A 19783-nucleotide genomic window follows, 5' to 3' on the forward strand; every position below is an offset into this window, starting at 1 on the left:
AAAAAAAAAAAAAAAAAAAAAACCATAGCGGACATTCTTTTCTTTTGTGTTGTTCATTCTTTCGCTTAGCATTTGATAATGGAATATGGAAACAACATCGATTGCCCAAGAGACAGAGTTATGTAATATTTAGAGCACTTACCATAGTTTGCATATGTTTTTGAATATGTAAGTACTCGTATGTTTTTGCCATTGACTATATTTGTGATTAGTTTTTTTTTACATATTTTTGCAATTGTCTTATGTTGTTTTCAGCGAGGATCAGATATTTGCTAGGAACTCTGGTGTATAGCCTCTGGTATGTGTTATTGAGGCAGTTGACGATGCAGTTCTTGGTTGGTCCAGCGGTTCCCTGACTTTATCGGTCAGAATTAATAGGTGTCTAGCTGCATACACTAGTGGGCATATTATATACTCTGCTTTAATTCTTTAACCAGCGAATCGAATAGTTAAAGAGATGCTAAATAAAATCAAGAGATATGAAACAAATTTGCATCTTCTTTGTCCATAAATTGAGGGAACTAATTTCGATAGACTTGGTAGATACTGAAACTATCCACAATTATCAACGAAGATTTGAGAGGGAAGATGATATGGATGATATGATTGCTGCTAGTAACGGAAGGCCGATATAATTGCTGGTAGAGACAGATTATGTGGAGTATAGTATTGAACAAGAAAGTAACGTCATTTTTTTTGTTTTGTTTTTGTCCAAAAATATAGTAGCTTTATTTTATTGCTGATTTTCTTTGTTACTATTCTTTTTTTTTTTTTTTGTCAAACAGATGGATTCATTCACTTCAAAAACCAACAATACAAAGAAAAGAGGTCAAAGCCTCAAGGTTTAAAAGGGTTACAAAGAGATTACAAAGAGAGACTTTCCCCAAAGCCAAAAACAGAGAGTAATAAAACATCATACAATGGTCCATGAGAGCTGTGATACAAGTGCTTGGAAGCCGCTTGGAACATGTGAGGTCACGCGCATTTGCTTGATAGAACTTCCACAAGGGACTCGTGGGAAGAAAGGTTAGTCATGGTCATAAGACACTTTGACGTTAAGAGGAGAATTATAACCAAGAGTCTCGCCGGAGCGAGAAGCATTAGCATTAGCAATGCATTGGCATATATTCGATGGACTATAGCAGGAGGATTCTCTCATATGGTTCTTGCCAAAGAGATTAAGAAGTCCATGTAGCCGGTTTGCTGGAGAGAGATGTTGAGCAGGATTTGTCTGATGGGCTATTGGTAACCCAAGTAGGTTTCGGTTGGTAGAGATGATGCTGAAAGATGGTTGTGTCGCTTCGTCGGATGAGTACAGTAGATTCCAGGGCAATAGACCAAAGAGCTGCACATCGTCACATTCAGACCATTCAAGGGTAGTAAAAACTAGAGAGAACCAAATATGTATGACAAACCGTAACATTACAGGTGAGTTCTCTCTCATAAGGCGCCATTTGCCAAAGAGATTAAGAAATCCACACAAAGCATGTAACCGGTTTATCAGTGATAAAAGCAGAGCAAGCATGGTTTTTTGGGTTGAGGGTAGCACAAACATGGTGCGGATTGAGGGTATTGACTGAGAGCTGGAAATGCTAGATGAGATAGGGTTGAAAAAGCCTTGGTAAGTCTAGTACTTAGACCCAACAAGCATTGGCACAAGGTGAGAAGATTCCAGGTTTCTATCATAGACAAAGTATATCCAAGACAAGCTAACCAATTGGACTCTCAGTTGCAGTCTTCGGAAAACGAGTTCAACCAATGGAACTAGGCAATGTCTATAGGAGAACATATGTAAAGATAGAAAAGAGCTGGGTCTTTGCAGTTTGGGCAGGAAACATTGAGATGCTGGCAAGCCGAGAACCGAATTAGAGCTCATCCACAACGAACCAAGGGTTTTTGTAGATGGCCCGGGAGGTTGATTCGTACGACGGCTTTAACGGAGAGAGTGACGAGAAGTATCGTGTCTCCGGTGGAAGCATAACTGGTTCTGCCAAGCTCAGAGGGTGGCAAAGGTTTGAGGCGGGAGTCCAACATAGGAGAACAATCATATTTCTGTAGAAGCTGTCGCTAGCCATCGCCGCCGTCTCTGCCTCGCAGAGCTCAAGTGACGATGAAGGAGGGGGCTCTACAGAGTCGACATACATTCCGGATCGAGAAGAAGATACACAGAGGGACTTTTGAACCGCCAACATAGAGGCTAAATCAAGGTACCAGAGATGGGAGCACGCCGCACTCCACCTCCTTTCGAGAAGGTATGGGAAAGATGCAAAAGGGAGAAAAAAGAGGGGAAAAAAGAAAGAGAAGTCGATCTAAGAAGATTAAGAAAGCTACAGATGGGAGCAGAGGACGAGGTTTCCCGACGCCGGCGAGCCGGAGCCCCACCTGGCGTCAGAAAGATTTGATATTAGCGGCGCCTTGATGTTTGTGTCTGGGAGAGACCTTCCTAGGGCGAACTATCGATGCTAGATCTTTGTCACTATTCTCTTTGTCCTCTTTTATAAGAGTTTTTGGCTAAAAACACAAAGATTAAAAAATAAGAAATATTTTATCATTTATAAAAATACAATTAATATAAAAATATACTACAAAATTCAAATAGTTATAAATTGTTAAATTAATTAAAATTGTGCATATAAATTTGAGAAAATCTTATAAAATGAAAAAAATGAAATAACAAAAAAAAACTTAAAAACTCTTATATAATGGACATAGAGTATTAGAAAGATTTCTAATACTCTAATACTCTATGTCCATTATTTAAGAGTTTTTAAAACCCTATATGGATATATAACTGCAAAAATGCAAAACAAAAATTAACAAGACTAGAATATGGAACACATTTAGATTCCATTTGACAAGCATGGCTCTTAATTAAGCTCATAGGAAGATCACGGGGACCATATAACAAGCATGGATCTTTGCATGTTATTTGTCCATCATTGGACACTCATTGAAGAGTACCATGACTTGAAGGAACTGCTTGAAAACTACTTTGTGGACATTGGAAGTATCGACAGTGATGAACGAAGGTTTGAGAGAGAAGATTGCTGGGAGAATATAGTTTCTTGTGATAGCGCTATCATGTGGAGTTTGGTAATGAACCAAAAAAGTAACAGTCTCGTCTTTTTTATACAGTATTCTTTTTTTTTTGCACGAAAACGCTGTAGCTTCAATTTTTACTAGAGTTTAACCGTTTATATTTTATGTGAGTTAGCAGAGCACAGAATCACATGTTACATGATCACATAATTCAAACTGAATAGTTCGGATTTTATTGCTGATTTCGTTTTTTATTAGATTTCTTTCTAAACTGAATTTTCCATGAGGAATCTAAATATCTCATTGGAGTTTCCATTTTACCAATAACAAGAAAACAAAAATAAGATGGATTATTGTATAAAGACTGTTTCAGAACAAAATATGTATTGTCAAGATCCCCTAGTCTAAATTCAAAACCCTTAAATAAAAAGGGTAGATATGTATTTGAAAAATGCAAAACAAAAGTCATCAACAAGACATGAATATGGAACACATTTAGATTCCCTTTGACAAGCATGGCTCTAAAGCTCATAGGAAGATCAAGGGTACCATATAACCGAACGAATCCAACTGCATCCACTTTGGTTGTAAATCTCACTCCCTTCAAACGATGATATGTCCTGTCTATACATACTAAACGGACTCTGCCGCCGCGCCGTCACCGTCACACTCCTTTTGTACAGCTTTAATCTAACCGACCCAGTTGTCTTCTCCGTTATCTTCTCCATGAAAACGTCCACTGATTCCCTCAATGTATACAGGCTCATCAGGGCATCTTCAGAGTCTACACTCATCAAGTGCATATCTTTCTTTGGCTCACTCAAAGGATCTTTCCAATATATTTCCCTTTCAATCAAGAAGATATCCAATTTCAGAAAGCAGGAATTTGTTAAGAATTAAAAATGTAAAACCTGATTACTGTTGTTACCTCATGACTGAGGGAGGTGTCACAGGTTCCTGTCTTGGCTATAAAATAGATTTCTTTGTCACGGGAACAGGAACATTATGCCTCTTCGCATATTAGATAGCATCATTCTTTACAATGGCTTTCCCCATACTCTCCATGGTGCCACATCTTTAAGTTCCAGCTCTAGTGAGAAGAAGGTGAATCTGACTCAGCTGGTAAAGGACTGGATAATCATGGATTCCCAAAAATTTCTCTGTTGCTCGAGCTGGTAAGGGCTGGAACTGTGTTCCCCTACCGCTGTTCCTCTCTGATTCAGCTGATTCTCTGTAGAGGTTCCTACAAAATGTAAGAGGTCATAGAAGTGTAAATCACAGAGTTGTCAGAATATCGCAAACTGCAAAAACATAAGCAATGAGAATTCTAACTTACCAGTGTATCCTACAGAGAAGCTGTTAATTAACCACCAGTTGTTCCATTTTGATGAATAAACCAGTTAAATGTCTAACCAGATCGGTAATTCAACATAATTGCATATTCAATTGCAGCTAGTCGGTTAGAATCACTCAGAGTAAGTTGGGTTGGCTTTTCGTGGCTTGAGCAGTCAAGTAAACATACTGACTTATTTAGGCATACAAGAGAGCACAGACATAACGAACTCATTAGCTTGCTTCAGCTTCCCATTGGAGCAGAGAGAACTAATGGTTGAGTGAAGGCTATGAAAATCATGAGCATAGTCTTCCTTCTTTACCTCTTTTTCATTCACACCTTTTAAGAACTGTGGCCTTTGAAAAAAATCCATGTTTTTACCAGACAGATAGATATTTGAACTTATCTCTTCTAGGATTTTGATAGCCTGAGGTACCCTTCCTTGCTCGCACAGCTCAATCAGGAAGCCTCTGATCGATTCAGATTCAACTAATTCTGCATCAACTCTGTTAATCAGCTTAACAACAGATTCTGAAACAAGCATTTCTCTCAAGAGCCCCCTAGCTTCTTCCATTCGCCCTTTTGTGCAGAAACCTTTGATCAGAAACAGGAAACCCAACAAATCGGTTGAGATATTTTCATCTTTGAACTCAGCAAACACTCTGAGAGCTTCTTCCATTTCACCTTTTTTACAGTAACCTTTGATGATAGAACTGACCGTGAATGCATCAGGTGATACCCTTCCCATCATTTTCCGAGTTAAAACTCTTATGGCGTCCTCTGTATGCCCAAGCTTGCAGTAACCGTCAATCATCGAATTGTAAATGAGAATGTTCGGTACAAGTCCCTTAGATACCATAGTGTCCAATAGTTTCTCAGCATCAAGAAACAATCCTTCTTTGCATAATTTGTCAATCAAGATGCCGTATGTGACCTCAGACGGGTCTAAACCAATGTTTTCTAGCGAGTCAAATAGACGGAAAGCTTCTACAAGACAACCTTGCTGGCAAAGTCTACTTATGAGTGAATTATATGTAATGATATTAAGAATGACGCCCCTGCTTTTGGCAAAACTGCACAAATCTAAGGCCTTTACTAAAAATCCTTCCTTGCAGAGACCATCAACAATGATTGTGTAATCTACCACATCAAGTGAAGGCAGAGTACTTTCATCAGCATTGACAACGAGTAAATAAGCATCCAATGCTCTAAGATTGTCTACCAGTATTTTAAGAATTCTAGAAGGAAATGTAACAGTCAAACCTTTTCTCTTCATAATCATATAAACTTCAATTGCAGCCTCGAAATAACCTCTCTTGCATAAAAGCAAGATAGTATCATTGAACATCCCAAGAAAAAGATCTGAATTCAACTGGTCGAGTCTGTAAACCAAATTGAGTATTCCTTTTTCACCTCCACTAGCATGGATAGAATGTAACAAGTTCCGAGATGTACGGATGTCCAAATACAAACTTTTCTCCCGCAGCTCAATAAGAACTTCCGTGGCTGTCTCCAGCATGCCTTTCTTGCAGAGTGCATCAATGATCCGATTATAACATACAGCTGAGGAAACCGAGCTTTTCCGCAACTCATTAAACATCTCAAGTGCCTCTTCGATCTGACCAGTTTTGCAGAACCCCTCAATCAACGTAGAATATGTGACCGTATCTGGAGTCAGATCCATGTCTGGCATTGCCCTATAAACTGCATCGGCTTCTCCATAAGCACCCACCAATAGAAATGCTCTCAGGAGAATGTTGCACATAACCAAGTCCATAGGGATCTTAGCTTCTTCAAACCTACGCCTAATTTCTAATACAGCATCCATATTCTCTTCCTTTATATAACTATCTAACAAATTACTATAAGTAATGACATCTCCCACAACTCCTTTTGAAATCTCATCCGCTTCCGACACTCTCCCTGCCCTGCAGAGTCCATTAATCACAGTGTTATAAGTAAGGATGCTTGGTTGAATCCCTTTCTGCTCCATATCTCCCAACATAGAGAAAGCTCGACTCAAGTTTCCTTTCCTACAAATTCCATCGATCAAAGTCACATACACAAACTCATCCACTTCAATTCCCATATTTACAATCCTATTGAACAATGCAAATGCCTCTTCCAGTTTACCCTTCTTGCACAGCCCCCTAATAATAGCTGTAAAAGTGATCAAATTTGGCTCTATTCCTTCCTTAATCATCTTCCCTAGTAACCCCAATGATGTCTCGATGTTTCCTTCTCTCGATAACCCATCTATTAGTATCGAATAGCTCACAACATCTCGACCTATCCCCTTCTCCACCATTTCCCTGTCCTGCATAATTGCATTCATCAAAGCACCTCCCTCAAGACACCCATGAATCCAGTTACTGTAAAAAACGCAGTCAAATTCAAATCCTTCATCTTCCAATCTCCTAACCAAACCCCTCAGTTCATCAACCTTACCCAATTGACAAAGAGCACTCACAATAGTAGTATAAGTTACAAGATTCGGAACTAAAACTCCTGAACCCACAACACTCTCGTAAAACCCTAACGCAAGTTCCGGTTTACCAATCCTAACATACCCAGAAACCACAGCACTACAAACGAAATTATCAAAAGGGTAGTTAACTTTCTTGTTCGTCATCATCTCTACAACCTCTAAAGCGTTATCCATCTCTCCTTTTGAAACGAACCGACGAATCAGTGAACAGAACGTCAAGGAAGAAGGAAACGCACCGTGACTCCGCCAACAATCTCTGAGAATCGAAAGACCCTTATTAGGATCATCACGCGTGACGCTGAACCCATGAATTAGAGAATCCAACATATGGGTCCTGGGAAAAATCGAAGCTTTTGAAATCTGGGTGTTGATAAACTTCTCTGCGTCTTCGTATCGATTCAAATTGAGGAACGCCCATGAAACGATTGAGTAAACACGGTGATTGATGTCGATTTGCTTCGAATCTAGCTGAGAGTAGAAGTGAACGATGCAATTAAACTTCTGGCGACGGTAGAGATATCGAAGAAACTTGTCGATGGAGTTTAAGGTTGGAGAGAAGCCGCTTTTGAGAAGTGATTGGAGAGAAAAGAGTCCTGAAGAAGTACGATGATGAAGCTTCATGGAGATTCGCAAAAGTATTCTCCTTTCTCTTTAACTAGTTCTGCATTTTAGGATCGCCATGGCAATGAAAAGATCACAGAAGTGGCCGACACAGCAACGAAGGAACTAAACGAATACAGGTTGAAGGTGAATGTCTCTTTTACATTGGACCGGTCCTGTTCTGATTAAACCGGGTTTATTTTTTTGTTTAATTGGATTCAACCGATCTAATCTAAACCGAACGAACCAAAGAAAACTTTAATTGAACCATACAAACATACTTTGGTTACAATTTTTTGCGTAATACTAAAGTTATAAACATAGTTTAACAGGAACAAGTAGAAGATCATGTTTCTTATGGGAAGTGAGTCCAGAACCTTCATCCATGTCAATGTCTTTAGCCGTCACACCTTCTGGTAACTTCCAATCAAAGTGGTACAAGAGATTCGCAAGACCAAACTCAACCGTTGTTATCCCCATGTACATTGCTGGACAAATTCTCCGACCACCACCAAATGGTAACAACTCAAAGTCTTGTCCTTTAACATCAATGTCACAATCCATAAACCTCTCTGGGAAAAACTCTTCTGGATTTTCCCATATCCTCGGATCACGGCCTATAGCCCATACGTTGACGTGAAGCCTTGTGTTAGGTTGAATCGTGTAGCCGTTGATGTGAAATTCACATGTTACTTCTCTTGGGACTAGAAGAGGTGCTACTGGATGTAACCTCCATGTTTCTTTGATCACCATTTTTAGGTAGTTGAGTTGATTCGTCTCATCTAAATTTATGATTCTTGTTTTCTTGTTTTTTCCCCCTATGTGGTTTCTGATTTCAGATTGAGCCTTCTCCATCACCCGAGGGTTTCTTGCGAGTTCCGCCATTGCCCATGTCATTGTTATTGCTGAAGTATTGATTCCCCCCAAAAGGATGTTCTATTGACAAAACATCAAGAACAGCTTTGAGATAAAGTCTCATGAATCTTCGACACTAATCTTAAAGGTGTTAATGAGATATGATTTACTATACTTACCATCAAGATTGCTTTGATATGGTTTCTTGTGAGTTTGCCATAACCAAGAACAGCTTCTTCCTTTTCCAACTTCAAGAGCAAGTCCACAAAATCATCTTCATTTCCTTCTCTGTTTTTCTCTAGATGCAAACTAATCATTTGTTCATAGAAAGCATCAAGATCTCGCACACTTCTCTCTCTACGTGCGTGTAAACCCGTGTGCCAGTCGAAGATCCAACCAATATACGGGAAAAAATCTGAAGCAGAGAAGCTCCCCAAGATCTCGAGAGCTTCATGGACTAAATCTTGGAACCTTTCATTGTTGAGCACAGTTCCTTGGAAATTCACACCAAATGCTGCCTTGCAAACCACACTAACGTTTAAAGAAAGAAACTTCTCGCTCAGGTTAACAAGAGTTTTCTGAGAAGCAGATTCAGTAATTGAATCAATCAGTTTCCTCATCTGTTCCTCCTTGATTGGTTCAATCAACCTAACTCGTTTAGAACTAAAGAGTTCTTGAACACAAAGCCTTCTTGATTCTTTCCAATAATCATCGAATCTAGAGAAAGCAATGTCTAGATAGTTGTAAGAAAGCTTTCTTGTGCCTGAAAAAAAAGGCCTAATTAACATGCAGAGAAAGAATTATTTTATATAAAATTATAAAAAAAAATTGTACCTTCCAAGCTTGGACGGCTACAACAATGGAGGTCATAGTCTTTCAGAACTTGTTTAGCTGCTTTAGGGGAAGAAACTATAACTGTCGAAACTCTTCCAAGTTTCAGTAACATTACAGGACCATACTTCTTTGAGAGTGTCCATAGAGATTGATGTGGTAATTCTCCGAGCTGGTGCAAGTTTCCGATGATCGGTAAGCCTGGAGGACACGGTGGTTGCCGCCCTGGCCTCTTAGTGTGTTTGACGGCAACAACAAGGATATAGATGAGGAAGAGAAGTGATAGATACCAAAGCAGAGTCATAGATTTTTACACGTTTCACGGTTGAGAGTGATGATGATGAAAGCAAAGCTTTTGTTCTTTTATATACAAGACATTTGTGTCACCGCGAGTAAAGAGATGAAATTTCTTTATTGTTTATATATTGATATGTGTCCCAAGACTCCCAACGCAGCAAACAAATCTAAACTCTTTGTGCTAAATTACTAATAGCTCCACCTTACAACAACACATACCGGTTAACACTAACCGAACAATGGCTTAAATCACAATAACGAAATCTCTCCTTAACCAAAAATCTCTGCTTCTAATTTTACTAAACCTTTAATAAAAGCAGAGTATAACATGTCTCATCAACGAGACACTAAATCCCAGAAATAGGAAGCATTTTAAAGAGAATTTACAGTAAACTTTGATCCAATCTAATCCAATCCAATGTCGAGATATGTGGAAGTGTTTTGTTGCGGTTTCAAGAATAGTATGGTTCGGTTTCAAGAATTTGTTGTATCTCTCTCAGACAACTGTGCTGGTGTAGTTTGGGAAGAGTCTGACTAGTTTGTAAAGAGCATCTGAGTGAAACTTCCTTGCGAATAGATAACATGGACGTCTAATTCCGTTCCATGTACAAGGCCAATGCAGCTCTTCTCCGCGCTAAGAAATTAAAAAACGCAGAAGATAAATCAAGAAAAAGCATTTTCACATTTTTCAGTGTTTTCAAAAGTAAACGTGTAATGTTACCTTGCCAACGCTTGTTACATGTACACTCATGTCGTCGGACTGCAAGAAACAGAGGAGGAGAAGTATGTATCAGAATTTTAAAAACACAAAGACATGAAAAAGAGGAGATAGAGAGAATTGGAAATTTTCTCATGGAATCTCTACTCTGTGATATCAATATATCATGTGATGTTTGATTGATGTGTTGAAAGGAATTGTTGTAACATTACCGTGAGATTTTTCAAGAGCTTGAGTGAGACATCACGCGCTCTGTATGTCTTTGGATGCCATCTACGCTCAGACCAATCAACATATGTGACTGACCAGTTCGAGATCCCACCAGGATCAAGCATCTTTAAAGAACAAAGATTTCGTTAAGGGACAAGAATCACAGTGACATATTTTATAAGAGTGAAAGTTGTTGTAATCTCCTCACGTGGAAGAATGTTGGCAGGTAATGTTCATCTGCGATGCAGTTCTTGTTTGCTTCTACCCCAGGCTGAGGATTTCAAATCAGAATCAGAGTAAGCATCAATACTAAAACTTTTTCTCAAGTTTAAAAGAGATATGGTTGAGATGATCCAAGCTTGGAATCTTTATGAACAATTTCTTATTACAGAACTCAATCATCCATGAAAATGAAAACTTTGGTATAAAGGAATACCGAACTTACTCTGCAATATTCCCGGAATTTTGAGTAGTAGAGACCATCAGCCATCACTATTACAGCGTGTTGACGCTTCATTGTGAACCACTGTACCAAAAGTAAAAAGTGGGAATCAACATTACCATTACCAAACAGACTTAGAGAAGCAACTTAAAAACAATCCATAACTCAGGGATTAAGTTTAACAGTATTTTACCTGTGCACCCTTTCTGAAATCTTGCCTAGGGATCTCAGGTAACATGTGATCCATGTGTCTGCCAGTCCCGTGAGGACCAAGATCCTCAAAACTTGAGAGAGATAGAAACAAGCATCGGTGAATCTCAGTGGAGAAATCAAATGTAGCAATAGAAAAATACTTTAAAGTTTCTGCGAGTCATTTATTTACCTATCAATGAAGCTGACATTAGCGTGCATCAAATACCGATAAGTGTAGTCAAATGTATGCAACGGTATACAACTGCAATAAGAGATGCAGCAAGTAAAGAGAATGTAGCTGGAAAAGGTTATGATTTTGGTGCAAATACAATAAGTTTATGAAAATCACCTTTCTGAAAGAAGAACAAAGTGTTGGTTGTCAGGATCTTCAAGAGCGTTTGCTAGAAGCCGTCTCTCAGCATCAACCATAGATATCCTTCCCCAAGTGACATGATCACTGTGAATTTCACGGTCTGAAAAGTGACGGCTAATGTGAACTGGTCTTAACCTTGATGGGTGAATGTAAATAGAGAATCTTCCTTCTTGACCCTTCACAACAATATACAGAACAACAAACCGTCAAATACCACACACACACACACGCAATCAAAATAAATCAAGAATGTCTCAGATCATCTTTAAAACCTGGAAAAACTTATCCCAGAGCTTCTCAAATGGCAAAGTACCAGGAGTCAAGAACATAAAAGCGATCTTCGATTTAGGGGTGAGAGCAGGAGGTGTTCTAAGTATGTCTTTGATGACAACTCGAGCTGCAACTTCCTCGTCAGTAAATTTCCTCACATGAACAGGAAGCCATCCAGAGAGCGCAGCTTCACAGCCTCTACTAGATAAACCCACACAGGCAGCAGAGCTTTTAGTGTTCTGTTGTGGATACATGTAAGTGATGACCAAGACCACACTTGCGATGCAAACTAACAAAACAATCAACAATGGCTTCTTTAGAGAAGATCGGTGTCGTGGAGACAAATGCAGGTTCTGTGTTTCTCCCATTGCAGATCAAAACCCAAAAAAAAAAAGCTTGAATCTTTAACTTCTTTACATTGAACAGAACCTGAAAATTTTCCCAAACAATAAAAAAATTGAATCTTTTTGGCACTTACTAATCTTTAAAGCAACATTCTTTAGAGGAGGAACATGGGATTTTTTAAAATTCCAAGTCCCACACGTTTGGTTAAAAAAAATTATAGGAAAATTGAGAAAAAAGAAACCCTAATATAAAGGAGAGAAGGATTCACGTTGTTATTGTGTTTGAGAAAGATCCTCACCCGCACGTAGGTACCGATACGATGCCAATTAAGAAAGTGTAGTGAGTTTTACTCCACTTCAGAAAATCCAAAAAAGCTACACAACAAAGTTAAGAATTAAATATATCAGATTCGATTTTTAATTACAGAGGAGTGGACCAAAGGCATTTAAATCAGTGAAGAAGAGGAAGAAGACTGAAGAGAATGAGAAGTTATTACAACAGTAGTACCTGAGACTTTTCAAGCTGACTGGTATTAAAATGGGGAATCTTTGAGTGAGCCCAGATCTTAAAAATGTAAGCTTTGATGATGATCTTGATGATTACCTTAAAAGATCTTTAGGGTTATTACAAGAAGAATCAAAGAGATGAAGAGAAAAGATAACGCGAGATTGTTTTTGTATTTTGTGTTTGGTAATAAATGTTACTAATATATACTATAAAGCTGTCTCCAATGAAGAACATACACAAGTGTAGTATTTCAGATCCTCGATTTGTTTTCTCTCTCTTCGCTTTGAAATAAAGAAATCGATTCAGACTCAGACACAACAAGTGTTTAGACTTTTCTTTTTTTTTTTGTTTTTTTTTTTTTTTTTGTTGTTAATTTGGAAAAAACTAAAATTGTTTAATTATCTTCTTCTGGTATATATAAACAAACAAACACCTCCACTCCACACCAGTCGATTTTTTCCAATGATGGTGTGGAATCAAAAAGACACACTAGAAGTATTACGTATTATTCTTTTTCTTATTTTCTACATACTTTGAGATTTTTTTTGTATGGTTTTGGATTTTAGTTGCCTTTTTAAAAAAAAGAATGAGCGACAAAAAGTTTAGGCCCAATAACTCTTGTTTTTTTTGCCTAGGCTCGTATCTTATAATCGGATCTTCCCAACCCGGTAAGAAAAATTAGAGCAACTAACCAAACCGGAAATTATGAAGAACAACATCACTGATCTAATTCGTGAACCGGTCCGAACACAAACCAACAAGCGGATTTTGCAATTTTTTTTTTTTTTTGGGCTCTAAACCCTAAAAAGAGGGTTCAACGCCGTTCGTTTTGTTTGTTGTGTTTTTTTCATCCACCTCCAGAACGAGAGAGCAAAAGCTTAATAATGGCAAATCGACCTGAGTTGCTAGCTCCACCGGAGATATTCTACGATGAAACCGAAGCTCGGAAGTATACTTCTTCTTCCCGTATCGTCGATATTCAGGTTTTTCAATATCTCTTATCTCTCTGTTTCTCCTGAAATTTAGCACTTGTGCATAAAAAAAAACACATTTTTATGGTTTTATAGGCGAAGTTGTCAGAGAGAGCTTTGGAGCTTCTTGCTTTGCCCGAAGATGGAGTTCCTAGATTCTTACTCGACATAGGTATCAAAAATGGATCCTTTTGATTCTATTATATTGGTATACAGATTCAGTGTATCAATGGACATATTAAACATGTTTAGTTGACATTTTGTAACTAAAATTTGAGTTGCTGGTTTATGGATAATCAAAAAATGTGGTCAGAATTCTAAAAATTTCATCTTTTTAGATCATCAATTGTGTTAGTGTCTCGTTGTTTAGCTTTGTTCTCAAGAGCAGAGAAGAACTAATCTTTATTCTGGTTTCAGGGTGTGGATCTGGTTTGAGTGGGGAAACAATTTCTGAAAACGGGCATCATTGGCTTGGTTTAGACATTTCAGCTTCAATGCTTAGTAAGTTTATTCTTTGTAAACTGTTTCTTGTCATTCCCCATCTCTTGTGATCTAAGTAAGCCCTCTGGTGACAATGTAGATGTCGCTGTGGAAAGGGAAGTTGAGGGTGATCTTTTACTTGGTGACATGGGTCAGGTATACATAGCTTCACTTTTAGTTTTATCATCTTCTCTTAGATTTTTCTGTGGCTAGAGTTGATTCTTCTTTTGTACGTCGACATATTAGTGATTGCTTATCCACATACTACTGTCTCAGGGATTAGGTCTTCGTCCAGGAGTTATCGATGGAGCCATCAGTATATCTGCTGTTCAGGTTTCACTTCTCATATTACCTAATCATTGACTTATTTCCAGTAGTTGTATGCTATGTATTATACTCTACATTTGACCATAGTTGTTTGTTATTGTTTTTTTAATCCTATCATATGCTTTTTTTCATTTCAGTGGTTATGCAATGCGGATAAGTCATCGCATGAACCTCGTTTGAGGCTAAAGTAGGTGTAAATCATATAAATTTTACTGAACTGAGTAAGAAAGTGTGTGGCAAAACTGATCTTTTAACCTCTGAAATTTGTTTTAAGGGCTTTCTTTGGGTCACTATACCGCTGCTTGTCAAGAGGAGCACGAGCCGTTTTTCAAGTGTACCCTGAGAATATCAAGCAGCGTGAATTGATTCTTCGCCAGGCCTTACAAGCTGGATTTGGAGGTGGACTTGTTGTTGACTATCCACACAGGTATGTGTTGTTGCCAACCCCATTGATAACATTCTTTTACAATCAAGAAAATAAAGTTGGCTTAGAACTATGCGTTACCACGATCATTTCATGTTGAAGCTGTTTTTGGTGTTTGATTTCACACATTTAATCTCTGATATACTTGTCATTATACTAATCACATGCAATGTTTTCTTTTATTGCAGTACTAAGAAAAGAAAAGAGTTCTTGGTCCTCACATGTGGTTCTGTTCAGACAAGTATTCAAACCGGTAAAAATGAGCATGATGAGGGTTGCTCTGAAGATGACAGTAGCGAAGACGAAGAGAGTGGAATGGTAAAAACTATGGCTCTCTATCTCGGAATCTCATTACTGTCCACTACTATATCGAAATCTCATTTACCATTGTCTGGTTTTGTTTTATTTGTTGGGAAAAAGGTGTCTATGTCAGATCGGAATAGGCCAAAGAAAAGGCAGAAGCCAAACAAGGAAGGGAAAAGTAGGGAATGGATGTTAAGGAAGAAAGAGCAAAGTAGAAGAAAAGGAAACGATGTTCCTGCTGACTCCAAGTACACCGGTCGAAAACGCAAGTCGCGTTTCTAGTTTTGTTTTATGAGAATACTTAAAAAACGCTCTATAGGAGTTTTTGTCATTAAAAGAAGTACTGAACTTCTTCTCTGTTTTGAATTTTAATTGTGTGTTCTCAACTTTTTTTTTGTTGCTATGATCGAATGAAGCTTGTAATCAAAATTTTCCCGACTTCTAAAATAGTTGTTGGTTTATGTATCAAGTATGACAACCACGCATTTTAGGTATTGGCAAAAAAAAGTTCGAAAGTAACAGCAAAATCTAAGTCTTCACAAACGGGGTAAACTGATTAGACTTTTTCCAATACAAGTGGACCAGAAGCCAAAACAGTAATAATATGGTGAATAAGATCATACTAAAACGCCATTCATCAGATTAACCAAAAAATGAAAAGAGATTTATATGTATGAAACTGATATGCTTGCATAACCCATAAGGAGATGAAACCAGAAACAAACATATATTTCTGACATTACATTATAGTCTTAGCGCTGGAAGTTCAATCTAAGATTCGAAAACAGAGAAGAAAAACAAAAATCGAGATAGGGAACTTCAAAAGCTAAACGAGTTTTGTTGTTGTCTCTTCTTAACCAAAGAGATCAAATCCAAAGTCACCCTCTTCCTCTTCAGACTCTTCCTTCTTCTCTTCCTCCTTGGCAGCTGCGGCAGACTCACCTCCACCGCCACCTCCTGCTGCTGCACCTCCTCCGGCAGCAAATCCTCCACCACCACCACCGCCGATGATCACCTTCTCAGATAAGATAAAACATGTTCTTATCAAGACAAAAGTATCCAATACGTGTTTCAGAATCTAAATTTGTACTAAGCATTTGAGTAAATCAACTAATCAAGAAGCTAAACCATTAGAGATAAGGAAATGTAGTAATCATAACAGACCAAAATCAGAAACTAATGGATCTAAAAGTATACACAAACTAGGCTTATAAAGCAATGTACATTTAAACAAAATCCAGATTCTATCACAAAATCCTATCAAAATGGTCAGAATCAAAATACGATTGCATCAGATTTAGTGATCTTAATCTCGAAATGAGAACCTTAACCAAAAAACATCTAGCTATCTACATACATTCTCATTCATATCTTTGATTAAAACCTAACAATCGATCCAGCAATCGAACTTATATAGGAGGGGGATGAGGAGATGATTGTGGAACCTGAAAGACGGCGGAGGTAGGGGAGACAAGAGAGAAAGAAGACTGAACGCCGCCAGATGAATCGGCGGAGAGAGCAGCCTGAACAAGCTTGCGCTGTAGATCGTAAGTGCTAGAAGCGGAGCCTTCAAGCTCTCCTTCGTGTTGCTTCGCGGTCCATTCTCCGCCTTTGCTTTTGCAAACGAAAGTGAAAACTCCCATCTCTCTCTCTCTCTCTCTCTCTCTTCAAACGGCGGCGAGATTCCTCAACTGTGAAATGGTTTTTAGTCTCACGGCCCCCAAAAAAAAAAAAATGCGTAGTTACGTTTATATATGGTTTTATTTCACGACGACGACTCAGTGAGAGGAAAAACCTAAGAACCCTAGAGAATCAAGACCGGGCTTTTTAGACAATGGGCCCTGTACAAAGCCCATTAATCATTCCTGTAAGCTCAAAGTATATATTCATAACTCAATAGTCAATATAGTCTAAACAATGGGGATTATTTGCCTATAAGAGGGAGGGTTTGTAGCTTCTGCATCAAACCATGATTGGAGTCGAGGAGGATATGCCTTGGCTCCAAATCATATAAACATTACCTATTTGTTTCTCTTAGAACGATTTCTATCCCATAGATTTCATAGTCAACTTTTAATGACGTATCTGTCTTACACTAGAATTTACCTAGGCAAGGAGTCCATTTCACAATTGGTTGGAACTTGGAACTGTATAGTATATAAGTTTCTAGAAATACATATCAAGTAGTAGATTAATTTAATCATAGGATAAAAATCAATCAACAAAATTTCCTCAAAAAGTAGAGGGGAATAAACAGTTATGTGGTGAATTCGCTCCTATGCAGAGCCTTATTACAGTTTGGGTTTTTGAAACAGCAGAAACAAAAGAGAAGAGAAAAAGGTCAGAGCTTTATGCCAGAGTGAATGGCGACAACTCCACCAACAAGGTTCTCGTACTCCACCTTCTCAAATCCTGCGTCTGCGATCATCGAAGCAAATTTCTCCTGCACTCATTTCATACATCTAGTGATTACAAAACATGCCTAAAACTAAAAACGTCTTATAGACCAGACAATACCTGATCACACACGATGCTCAAATAATCAATGGCTAATGGCTATCATAACTTAAGACTGATCTTCTTACTACTGGAATCTAACAGAACCTTTATCTATATTATTGACCATGGTAAGTTGTTACTAATGGTTTTGAAGAAGCCCACATGTTAAAACTTAAAAGTTATCTTCTAGCATGAATCTAACACAACCTTTAACTAAAGATCTGAGCATGGCATTTTATTACTATTGTTCTTGAAGAAACCAAAAAGTTAAAACAATCATATGACGACTACACTATTTTAGACAAATCTTCCAAGCAGTGCAGCAAAATAACGAAAACACAGGAAAACAAAGCTCAAAACTGTGTGTAACTATACGATATTTTCAAGAAAGGTAACAAAAGGGTGAATGTTTGAACCTGAGGGGGAAACCGACGAACGCTCTCAACCAAGTACTGATAAGATTCCCTGTCCCCGGCGATTAGTTCCCCTAAGTTTGGGATGACTTGGAAGGAATACAAATCGTATCTGCAACACAAGAAACAAAGTGAGATAATCAAAGAAACAAATAAGAACTTCGGTACTTACTTCCACAACATCGAAACTTACAGATTTTTGAAAATCGGAATGTCTACATGGCTGAGCTCAAGGCACAAGAATCTTCCACCCCGTTTTAGTACCCTAACAGTGTGAAGATTTTTACAAGATTATACACAAACGCTGTAACAGGAAAACACACCTGAATCGAAGAGGGTGTAATTATTTGTAGTAGGTACCTATAAGCCTCAGCTAGAGCCTTTTCAATGTGTGTGACATTCCTTATTCCAAATGCAATAGTGTATCCATCCATTGAATTATCATCAAAACTCAGGGCTTCTGCATTTCCTTCAACCCATACGAGCGACTTGTTATCTCTTAGACCTGTTCAAGATAGCAAAGGAAGCCTGAGCTCACACATACATAGAAAAACTATAAAGGAACAAAAAAAAAAAAAAGAGGATAAAAATTTGATGCACAAAGAATTCTGATGTCTCACCCCTCTCAGCAGCTCGTTGTTTCCCAACGTTTAACATGTTAGGATTAATGTCACATACGTATATCTGAGTCTCTTCAAGAGAAGCCTCATCAACTTTCTGTAATGCTCTTCGTTTGACACTGTAAATAGAATCATAGATCCTAAACGCAACATCACCTGCGTATTACAACCAATATCTATGACAAAGAGTTTCTATGATATATGGCATCGTGATCAGAGGAAGTAGTAAATTATATGTTTAATTGATGACTAACCAGTTCCACCGGCCACATCAAGATGCTTCATCCCAGCAAATGGACTGAGCTTCCCAACGAGTCTGAAATCACAAGACCACAGAATGTGTTAATTTTTGCACAAGAGCAATTCATAACACCTGTGATAAAAGTATCAACAAAGTCTAACCTTTCCTTCCATAGCCTATGCAAGCCACCACTCATCACATCATTCATAATATCATAACTCGAAGCTACATTGGTGAAAACGTTACCAACCAATTTGCTTTTATCTTCTTCCTTTACTTCTTGAAACCCTGAAAAATCAAAAACCGTCAAAGTTAAACTCCCACTGTAAAACTCAAAGAGAGATCATAATCTAGAATACCAAAGAATCAAATCAAGAGAACAAAAAAAAAGAAAAGGATAGAACTTTAAGAGTAGTGATACCGAAACTTGTGGCATGAGAATGAAGCGAAGCAACAAAGGAACGGTGATTCAAAATCCTGCTCCCGAGCCTCCTGCTTACTGATCGAAGTGCCATAGCTCCTTTATATATAATAAGAAATTATAGTCTTCTACTCCAAATTCTGTTCCTACAACCAAATCCCACAAATTTTTAAGATGATTATGAGCACAGTGAAGCTGTCGAGCTCACTCTAAAAATGCACCGACCCACCGGAAAGAGAACCGAAACCCTAATTAAAAAAATCTAGCCTTTCAAATTAAGCTCGAACAAGAACGTTCTTAAACTCCAGAATGAAGGGAGATCTTTTAACAATGCAAATAGTATATAATAAATTTTAAGGAAGAAACAAAAAATTCGTCGACTCACAAGCTCCGAGATCGAGCGTTGTGTAATTTACACGTGTTGTTCTTGCAGGACACGTCGGTGCCGGGAACCGACCAGAGTTTTTATTTTGACGGAGGAAGAAAGAAAGGAACGGTGAGTTTTGTTTGTTTATGGCTCTCGACTCTCCACCTCTGTACAGAGGAACAGATTGGGCTTGTATGAAAAATAAATAGGCCCATTA

General features: G+C 38.1%; 6 protein-coding genes across 10 annotated transcripts; 1 reads left to right on the top strand and 5 right to left on the bottom strand.

Annotated features, from left to right (window-relative positions):
* Positions 3371 to 7601, bottom strand: LOC104761802 (pentatricopeptide repeat-containing protein At5g57250, mitochondrial). Its single transcript, XM_010484927.2, has 3 exons — positions 4376 to 7601; positions 3968 to 4282; positions 3371 to 3885 (listed from the first exon to the last, which is right to left on the bottom strand). The coding sequence occupies exon 1, from the start codon at positions 7479 to 7481 to the stop codon at positions 4566 to 4568; it is 2916 nt and encodes a 971-aa protein (XP_010483229.1). The 5' UTR covers positions 7482 to 7601; the 3' UTR covers positions 3371 to 3885; positions 3968 to 4282; positions 4376 to 4565.
* Positions 7694 to 9540, bottom strand: LOC104761803 (cytochrome P450 71B10-like). The gene is made up of 3 exons (XM_010484928.2): positions 9150 to 9540; positions 8495 to 9078; positions 7694 to 8396 (listed from the first exon to the last, which is right to left on the bottom strand). The coding sequence occupies exons 1-3, from the start codon at positions 9448 to 9450 to the stop codon at positions 7773 to 7775; spliced, it is 1509 nt and encodes a 502-aa protein (XP_010483230.1). The 5' UTR covers positions 9451 to 9540; the 3' UTR covers positions 7694 to 7772.
* On the bottom strand, positions 9607 to 12865 carry LOC104761804. Of its 2 annotated transcripts, none has more exons than XM_010484929.2 (11): positions 12501 to 12865; positions 12292 to 12367; positions 11651 to 12077; positions 11355 to 11554; positions 11196 to 11267; positions 11007 to 11097; positions 10817 to 10897; positions 10580 to 10642; positions 10374 to 10496; positions 10165 to 10203; positions 9607 to 10077 (listed from the first exon to the last, which is right to left on the bottom strand). In XM_010484929.2, exons 3-11 carry the CDS (start codon positions 12014 to 12016, stop codon positions 9940 to 9942), a joined length of 1173 nt encoding a protein of 390 aa, XP_010483231.1. In that variant the 5' UTR covers positions 12017 to 12077; positions 12292 to 12367; positions 12501 to 12865; the 3' UTR covers positions 9607 to 9939. The 2 variants fall into 2 exon arrangements, with proteins under 2 accessions (XP_010483231.1, XP_010483232.1); XM_010484930.2 differs by having other exon boundaries at positions 12262 to 12367.
* Positions 13322 to 15470, top strand: LOC104761805 (probable 18S rRNA (guanine-N(7))-methyltransferase). Its single transcript, XM_010484931.2, has 9 exons — positions 13322 to 13483; positions 13568 to 13643; positions 13889 to 13972; positions 14052 to 14107; positions 14228 to 14284; positions 14416 to 14465; positions 14553 to 14705; positions 14891 to 15020; positions 15123 to 15470. The coding sequence occupies exons 1-9, from the start codon at positions 13385 to 13387 to the stop codon at positions 15285 to 15287; spliced, it is 870 nt and encodes a 289-aa protein (XP_010483233.1). The 5' UTR covers positions 13322 to 13384; the 3' UTR covers positions 15288 to 15470.
* Positions 15648 to 16748, bottom strand: LOC104761806 (60S acidic ribosomal protein P3-2-like). The gene is made up of 2 exons (XM_010484932.1): positions 16451 to 16748; positions 15648 to 16020 (listed from the first exon to the last, which is right to left on the bottom strand). Exons 1-2 carry the CDS (start codon positions 16646 to 16648, stop codon positions 15859 to 15861), a joined length of 360 nt encoding a protein of 119 aa, XP_010483234.1. The 5' UTR covers positions 16649 to 16748; the 3' UTR covers positions 15648 to 15858.
* On the bottom strand, positions 17179 to 19704 carry LOC104761808 (2-methoxy-6-polyprenyl-1,4-benzoquinol methylase, mitochondrial). 4 transcript variants are annotated; one of them, XM_010484934.2, is made up of 9 exons: positions 19585 to 19704; positions 19200 to 19339; positions 18940 to 19066; positions 18792 to 18853; positions 18538 to 18693; positions 18278 to 18422; positions 18111 to 18182; positions 17921 to 18029; positions 17179 to 17448 (listed from the first exon to the last, which is right to left on the bottom strand). In XM_010484934.2, exons 2-9 carry the CDS (start codon positions 19291 to 19293, stop codon positions 17347 to 17349), a joined length of 867 nt encoding a protein of 288 aa, XP_010483236.1. In that variant the 5' UTR covers positions 19294 to 19339; positions 19585 to 19704; the 3' UTR covers positions 17179 to 17346. The 4 variants fall into 4 exon arrangements, with proteins under 4 accessions (XP_010483236.1, XP_010483235.1, XP_010483237.1 ...); XM_010484933.2 differs by having other exon boundaries at positions 19200 to 19345; XM_010484935.2 differs by lacking the exon at positions 19585 to 19704 and adding an exon at positions 19429 to 19533 and having other exon boundaries at positions 19200 to 19345.

This window comes from Camelina sativa, chromosome 18 (genome assembly GCF_000633955.1).
Source record: "Camelina sativa cultivar DH55 chromosome 18, Cs, whole genome shotgun sequence".
In the NCBI taxonomy this organism is placed as follows: Eukaryota; Viridiplantae; Streptophyta; class Magnoliopsida; order Brassicales; family Brassicaceae; genus Camelina; species Camelina sativa.

Bases quoted from the DNA above. Each gene is read 5' to 3' on its own strand.
- LOC104761805 (XM_010484931.2), top strand. From the start codon at position 13,385: ATGGCAAATCGACCTGAGTTGCTAGCTCCACCGGAGATATTCTACGAT. The intron at 14,706-14,890 runs GTATGTGTTGTT...CTTTTATTGCAG, and splicing joins GTTGTTGACTATCCACACAG to TACTAAGAAAAGAAAAGAGT. The intron at 15,021-15,122 runs GTAAAAACTATG...GTTGGGAAAAAG, and splicing joins AAGACGAAGAGAGTGGAATG to GTGTCTATGTCAGATCGGAA.
- LOC104761802 (XM_010484927.2), bottom strand. From the start codon at position 7,481: ATGAAGCTTCATCATCGTACTTCTTCAGGACTCTTTTCTCTCCAATCA.
- LOC104761806 (XM_010484932.1), bottom strand. From the start codon at position 16,648: ATGGGAGTTTTCACTTTCGTTTGCAAAAGCAAAGGCGGAGAATGGACC. The intron at 16,021-16,450 runs GTTCCACAATCA...TTATCTGAGAAG, and splicing joins CTACCTCCGCCGTCTTTCAG to GTGATCATCGGCGGTGGTGG.
- LOC104761804 (XM_010484929.2), bottom strand. From the start codon at position 12,016: ATGGGAGAAACACAGAACCTGCATTTGTCTCCACGACACCGATCTTCT. The intron at 11,268-11,354 runs GTGATTTTCATA...CTCTTATTGCAG, and splicing joins TTTGTTCTTCTTTCAGAAAG to TTGTATACCGTTGCATACAT. The intron at 10,898-11,006 runs GTAAAATACTGT...CTTTTGGTACAG, and splicing joins ATTTCAGAAAGGGTGCACAG to TGGTTCACAATGAAGCGTCA.
- LOC104761808 (XM_010484934.2), bottom strand. From the start codon at position 19,293: ATGGCACTTCGATCAGTAAGCAGGAGGCTCGGGAGCAGGATTTTGAAT. The intron at 18,854-18,939 runs GTTAGACTTTGT...TTGTGATTTCAG, and splicing joins CATAGGCTATGGAAGGAAAG to ACTCGTTGGGAAGCTCAGTC. The intron at 18,423-18,537 runs GTGAGACATCAG...TATCTTGAACAG, and splicing joins ACAACGAGCTGCTGAGAGGG to GTCTAAGAGATAACAAGTCG.
- LOC104761803 (XM_010484928.2), bottom strand. From the start codon at position 9,450: ATGACTCTGCTTTGGTATCTATCACTTCTCTTCCTCATCTATATCCTT. The intron at 9,079-9,149 runs GTACAATTTTTT...CTTTTTTTTCAG, and splicing joins TAGCCGTCCAAGCTTGGAAG to GCACAAGAAAGCTTTCTTAC. The intron at 8,397-8,494 runs GTAAGTATAGTA...TTTTGTCAATAG, and splicing joins ATATCAAAGCAATCTTGATG to AACATCCTTTTGGGGGGAAT.